At 47.8% G+C, this 6,491-nt stretch overlaps 1 protein-coding gene across 1 annotated transcript; it reads right to left on the reverse strand.

Moving 5' to 3' along the window:
• Positions 1-2,647: 2,647 nt before the first annotated feature.
• On the reverse strand, positions 2,648-5,980 carry LOC111151283 (keratin, type I cuticular Ha1). The gene is made up of 7 exons (XM_022509172.1): positions 5,630-5,980; positions 5,446-5,528; positions 4,940-5,096; positions 4,017-4,178; positions 3,796-3,921; positions 3,426-3,646; positions 2,648-2,780 (listed from the first exon to the last, which is right to left on the reverse strand). The coding sequence occupies exons 1-7, from the start codon at positions 5,975-5,977 to the stop codon at positions 2,648-2,650; spliced, it is 1,230 nt and encodes a 409-aa protein (XP_022364880.1). The 5' UTR covers positions 5,978-5,980.
• Between the last annotated feature and the right edge of the window lie 511 nt (positions 5,981-6,491).

The following is a 6,491-nucleotide window of genomic DNA, read 5'->3' on the forward strand; positions in this document are numbered from 1 at the left end:
GGACACAAAAGAATTGAAAGCAGGGACTTGAACAGATATATATATAGCAGTGTTCACAGCAACATTAGTCCCAATAGCCAAAATATCCATCCATGGATGAATGGACAAACAAAATGTGATATACACAATGTATACTGTGTTTTGGAAATGTCTGTATATACAATGTATATACAATGTACAATTATCTAATCTTTAAAGGGAATAAAATTCTGATACCTGCTACATGAATAAGCCTTGAAAAATTATACCCAGTGAAATAAGCCAGACACACACACACACACACACACACACACACACACACACACACACAACAAATACTGTATGATTCCATTTATATGAGGTACCTAGAGTATTCAAATTCATACGGACAGAAAGTGGAATGGCAGTTAGCAGAGGCTTGAGGCAGGGAAGTCATGGAGTTTAATGAGAATAGAGTTTTAGTTCAGATTGGTTAGAAAGTTCTGGAGATGGATGGTGCTGGTGGATGGACAACAATGTGAATGTACTTGATGCCCCTGAACTAAACACTAAAAAAAAAAAAAAAAAGGCAAAATGGTAAATTTTATGTTATATATACATATGTATTTTTCCACACAAAAACAGAGAAAAACCAAGGTGTTGGCAGGGCTACGTTCCTTTCTGGAGGCTCTAACAGAGACTCCATTTCCTTCCCTTCTCCAGCATCTAGAAGCTACCTACTTTCTTGGTTTTTGGCCCCCTTCCTCCATCTTTAGATCCTGCAATGAAAGCACCAGTCCTCGTATCACATTGCTCTGACCTGTGTCCTCGGTCTTATCTCCCTCTCTATCCTCTGCCTCCCCTTCCATTTTGAAGGACCCCTGTGATTATATTGGGCCCAGTTTAATCTCCCCATTTTAAAGTCAGCTGGATGGCTGCTTCAATCTCATTCTCACCTTTAATTTCCCTTTGTGTACAACCTAACACATTCCTGGGTTCCAGAAAATTATATGCTCATCTTTGCAGAGAAGGGAGACAGTCATTCTGCTTACCACAGGAGCCATTAACATTACTTTTGCATTACTGTAAAATAATAGATGTAAGCAGAACATGGAATAAAGGAACAAGCAAAATTAGGGATGGCCTCTGAACTGAGCTTGACCTCGGGTTTGGAAGAAATCATAGAAATAGTAGCAGACCACATCAGAGAAGGGATTCCAGGTCAGAGGCTGCTCATGAGCCCAGCAGGTGTGCATATCTGAATCCACCCTGGAATTTGAGATTTAAAAATAAGGGTCAGGAGTAACAATTATGGTAGAAACAATAAATAGTTGCTTTATCAAATATATATATAATTTCAATCCATTTGGTTATTTTAGTACACAAGATTGTGTTTCACCAAAGTGGGGTCTGATATCTGCCTCAGAAAGCCTGGTTTGATGGGACAGTTCATGGGAAAAGGAAGAAACCTGAGTGCTTTCTGATCGTTTCGTGTCAAAATGGTCCTGTGGGGTTCTAGAAAGCCAATGCTTAACATTTCCTTGGCTCTTCTTTGAAATTAAAGATTCAAGTTCAAGCCTTTCTTGATGAATGCTACTGTCATTTTCAGCACTTGGTGATTTGTTTGCAGCACGAGCCTGAGTGTTCAGTGTCGGGGACAATGCCTTATGATAGCATAACTTAGGGACTAGTTTTATTCCTTTACAAGTTGTAAAAAAAAAAAACTTGCAGCCAGGACTATGTCTTTCTTGACATGTGTCTCCCTTCCCCACTATCCAGGATGTGCATAGAGTAGGGAACAGGTAGTGGTTAGGATAGACTGAAAAAGGTAGGAGTTATCAGATGAAGGCATCAGATCAGTTGCGAACAGAAGTGAACCCCTGGAGCCCAGGGTGATAATGATTCACTGACGCAGGAGGAAGGAGGAAGACCTGGGCACAGCAGGCAGGCCAGAGCACCCCTTTGCTGGGTGTTCCTGAGGCTGCCTGGAAAGCCGGGACCACCAGGAACCAGAAAATACAGCACTGGACCTGAGGCTTCCTGCTAAGAAAAGATGAACTTTCCAGAGCCTCTTTCTCATGCCCAGCTCATGCCTCCTCCTTTCGAATTTAGAGGCAGTCAGCTCTAAGATGATGTCCAGGTCAACAGGGGAGAGAGGGAAACATGCAGGAATGGTCAAGAAGAGATGAAGGCTACAGCACTAGGGCTGCTCTGCCCTCCCCTCTGACAACCTGCCTCACCCCTGCACCCAGGGTGCCAGGTCAGCCATCTGCCCGCCAGGCAAAGAATGGCTCTTGTACCCAAGAGTCAGGCCATTATGTAGCCTGACTTTCAAGTGGCTTTTTATAGAGTGCTCAAGAAATGGGCGCGGCAAAACGAATGAATACCAATGAGAAAGGCATCTGCTTTGCCAGGGAAATCAAGTTTATTAGCAGGTTACAAGGGAACGCCCTGGCACTTCCGAGGGTTCCCTGGGCGAGTGAAAAAGGAACAGACTACAGTGAAGGAAAGGGTGGGCAAGGAACAGCCTGCGGGGGGTGGGGGGGATGAGTTTCGTGGCTGCCTTATTGGGGCGGCTCCAGCCACGCAAACCATGTTCTCTGCCCCTTTCTGTCAAGAGAGCCAGTGTTGGGTCGAAGATCTGGAATCTTGTGCCCTGCCTCCTTGCTTCTCTGGCAGCCCCTGGGCTCTAGCGCACGAAGGTGTTGCAGGGCCCACAGCGCGGGCGGGGGACACAGGGCGTGCAGGGGGCACAGGAATTAGAGACACAGGACCCAGAGGATCCGCATGCATTCGTTGTGGCACAAGGGTTGCAGGGCAGCCTGGAGAAAAAGAAAGACGTGGAAAAGGTGAATTGAGGGAGGCTTGTAGTATATAGAAGAGCAGAATGCCTGTGGGATTTGACCCGTAACAGAGAGAGCCACAGATTCACCTGCTGTAAAGTTCCCTATCAAATTGCTAATGTCTTCCTACCACATAGTGCCCAAAGTACTAGACAGAAACTCTAGAACTCTGGCTTTGACTCCCAACATTGTTCATTCCTAGCTAGTGAGACTAGGAAAGTCGCTTAGCCTCTCCAAGCCCCAGTTTCTTCACCTACAGAATGGAAACAGTACTGATCCAACCGGCTTGGCAGTAACTACAAGGTCAGATAAGGTAGCGTATAGAGATGCACCCTCAACACAATACAGTCTTGTAAAATGCAATAAACATCATTGATCTTATATCTATATGACCACAGTTGAATGCAAATAAATAGCTGTACAATTGCAGTTTGTCCATCAAACAGCTCTCTCTTTTCTGTATTTCTAATGATGCCTATATTGTGTTTTCTGAGTTCTGTTTGATCATGTCTGGTGTGGAGTCATAATTTCCTTTTGAAAGTATGCAATCTTTGTCTGGAGTCCAATGGAGAAGCACACTTATGTGAGCATGGTTTCATCAGATATCTCCAGCCGGCTACTCACTTGCAGTCCTCGCTCTCCAACAGGCCCCGGTACGTGTTGATCTCGCACTCCAGCCGGGCCCGCACGTCCAGCAGCACCTGGTACTCCTGGTTCTGCCGCTCCAGGTCACTCCTGATCTCAGCCAGCTGGGACTCCACGTTGGTGATCATGCATTGCAGCTGGGACAGCTGGGAGCTGTAGCGGGCCTCGGTCTCTGTCAGCGTGTTCTCCAGGGAGTCCCTCTGTGTGGAGAAAATAAGGAAGGTCACAGAGTCCCTCCTCAGGGAGCTTCCCCATGGGGCTCCAGAGAAGCCCCAGGCTTCACAAGGCTTCCGCTGACTCCGGTTCCCCAACCTTACATTGGTCACCAGGAGGACAGAACAATACCCACCAGGTTGTGCTGGGCCTGCAGCTCGATCTCCAGGGCGTTGACCGTGCGTCTCAGCTCAATGATCTCTGCCTGGCAGGACTGCAGCTGCTCAGAGCTGGACACCACCTGCTTGTTCAGCTCCTCGGTCTGAAACAGCACAGGGGAGAAGACAGGGTCAGACCCTGCCTCAAGGGCCCTGAGGGGCCACTGGGTCCTTAGCGGACATGTGCTGAGATGCCCACCTGGGTGGTGAACCATTCCTCCACATCCCTGCGGTTGGTCTCCACCAGAGCCTCATACTGACACCTGGTCTCATTGAGAACGCGGTTCAGGTCCACAGCAGGGGCTGCGTCCACCTCCACGTTGAGGCGGTCTCCGATCTGGCAGCGCAGGGTGTTGACTTCCTGTGGATGCAGAAAAGGCAAGAGTGACTCTCCTCGGTGAAGAATAAACTTGAGCCCCATTAGTCTATTTCCTTAGAAAAGAGACTTTGAGTGGAGCAGTCTGTGACAACTCAAGGCAAAGTGCTCTGTGCCTCATGTGGCAGAGCTCCCTCCTCACACAACCGTGCCATGGCACTTGGGCTCAAATCCGACGATTTGCTCAGATGCCTCCAAAAGATGGACTAATTCCCAATGTTCCCAATTTGCAGACTGACTGCAGAAGACCTCATAATACAAAGAATTCACTGTACAATTTCAGATTGTATAGCAAAAAATTCTTGCCATCAAATAAGATCATTGTATGGCCCCTCCAGGAGAAAGGAGGAGCCCCAGAACATTTTTCAATAAGACTTTGAAAGAGTGGAGATTTAGATCTACCAGGCTTGATTCTGTGACCTTTGGGGAGAGAGATGAGTTGGTACAGCATGAATACAGCAACGCTGAGGCTCTTTCTACAGCTCAGTGATCAATCAGAAGCTGATGGAGAGACTCCAGGAAACTCACATGACGTACCAGTTTTGAGTGAAAGATACACCTTATCTGAGAACATGGATAGGTTTCATCTCTTGTTTTTTCATTCATCCTGAAGTTTTGGTGTTTTTAAAGGAAAATCATAAAGTCAGCCCCAACCTCATATTCCAGTTTCTGCCATCCCAAATGGTTCAAGTCACCCTCAGCCTGAGGCTGAGCTAGGGTACTTCATTTTTCATTTCTGGTCTCACCTCCTCATGGTTCCTCTTGAGGCACAGGAGCTCCTCCTTCAGGGACTCCACCTGGGCCTCCAGGTCAGATTTGCACAGGGTCAGCTCATCCAGGATCCTGCGCAGACCATTGATGTCCGACTCCACCAGTTGCCGCAAGCCCAGCTCCGTCTCATACCTGCACAAGGACAAGGTCAAATCAGTGATCGGCGGACCTCCAAGACGAACAGAAATGATCTTTGATAGCCCCCACTCACTTAGCCTTTCCACTTTTTGCAATGAGTAGACCCAAGAGACAGAGGGTTCTGGAGTCTCAGCCCTGACCAAATATTGATCCAAAAATAAACAGAACGATTTGAGTCCTCATCTATTTTTGTGATTCCTTTACTTGGTTCTCCTCAATCCCTATCGGATTCTTCACAACCAATGGATGGAAGTGTGGTTCAGTAAAGCTTTGGAAAATCCCTTTCACTTAACCAGAGATGAAACAAAAGGAATGACATCAGTGTGAAATCTGAACAACTCACTTGGTTCTGAAATCATCCGCAGCCAACTTGGCATTGTCGATCTGCACCACCAGCCTGGCATTCTCAGACTTGGCACACAGAATCTGAAAGCAAGATTCTACTGTGAGGGCCGCTTGAACTTGAGAAGGTCTTATTGTTCAAGGACAGTCAGCTGCTGTTACACCCCCACAGAAGACCCCCTCACCTTCTGCTGGAGCTCCTCAATGGTCCGGAAGTAGGACTGGTAGCTGGGACACACATAGGGCTCCTGCTGCTGGCACCGTTCCCGAATGCGGCTCTCCATCTCCGCGTTCTCCCGCTCCAGCTGGCGCACCTTCTCCAAGTAGCTGGCCAGGCGGTCGTTCAGGAACTGCATGGTCTCCTTCTCGCTGCCATTGAAGGAGCCCTCACAGAACCAGCCACAGTTGCCCACATTGGCGGGGATGTTGCAGGCCCCGGGTAGGGTGCAGGTGTGGCAGCTGGGGGGCACGCAGGGCCGGGAGGAGCAGGTGGAGCGGCAGCTCACGTTGGGCAGGCAGCAGTTGTAAGGCATGGTGCTGGAGGGAGCAAGGCACCTGGCTGAACACAGAGTCCAAGTTCTCCAAGGAGCTTGTGGATTTCCTTCCTCTGAGGAGGATTTATATTCCCTTCACAGAGGGTGTGGACATAGTATGTAATGTCTTTTTTCTCTCTATGTCTTCTCTAGTTTTCAAATGCCCTTCCCTCAGTCTGTTATTTGCCTTCCTCAGAAGAGTCCCTTGTCCCATAAAATTCTTTACTTGGGCTTCTTGCTAAGTCAGGACTCCTCTTCAGGCAGTATACCCATAAAATCAGAGTTTTGTGGTAGATCTTAAAAGAGGCCACACAGTCTGGCCCAGGTATCTGCCCTTGTTAATTGGGAGTTGGTCCATCCAATGACATTCTTCTGTGTTATGTGATCCTGTAAACCCATACTCAGACTCATTTCCTGGCCCACCTGGCATTTCTAGGGAGGGACTGGGATTGAGTCAAAGAAGAAGTTTCATTGAACTCCCTTTCCATCTGCTTTAAGGGAAGAATCCTTCAAC

This window comes from Enhydra lutris, unplaced genomic scaffold (genome assembly GCF_002288905.1).
Source record: "Enhydra lutris kenyoni isolate GAN:26980312 unplaced genomic scaffold, ASM228890v2 scaffoldscaffold26, whole genome shotgun sequence".
In the NCBI taxonomy this organism is placed as follows: Eukaryota; Metazoa; Chordata; class Mammalia; order Carnivora; family Mustelidae; genus Enhydra; species Enhydra lutris.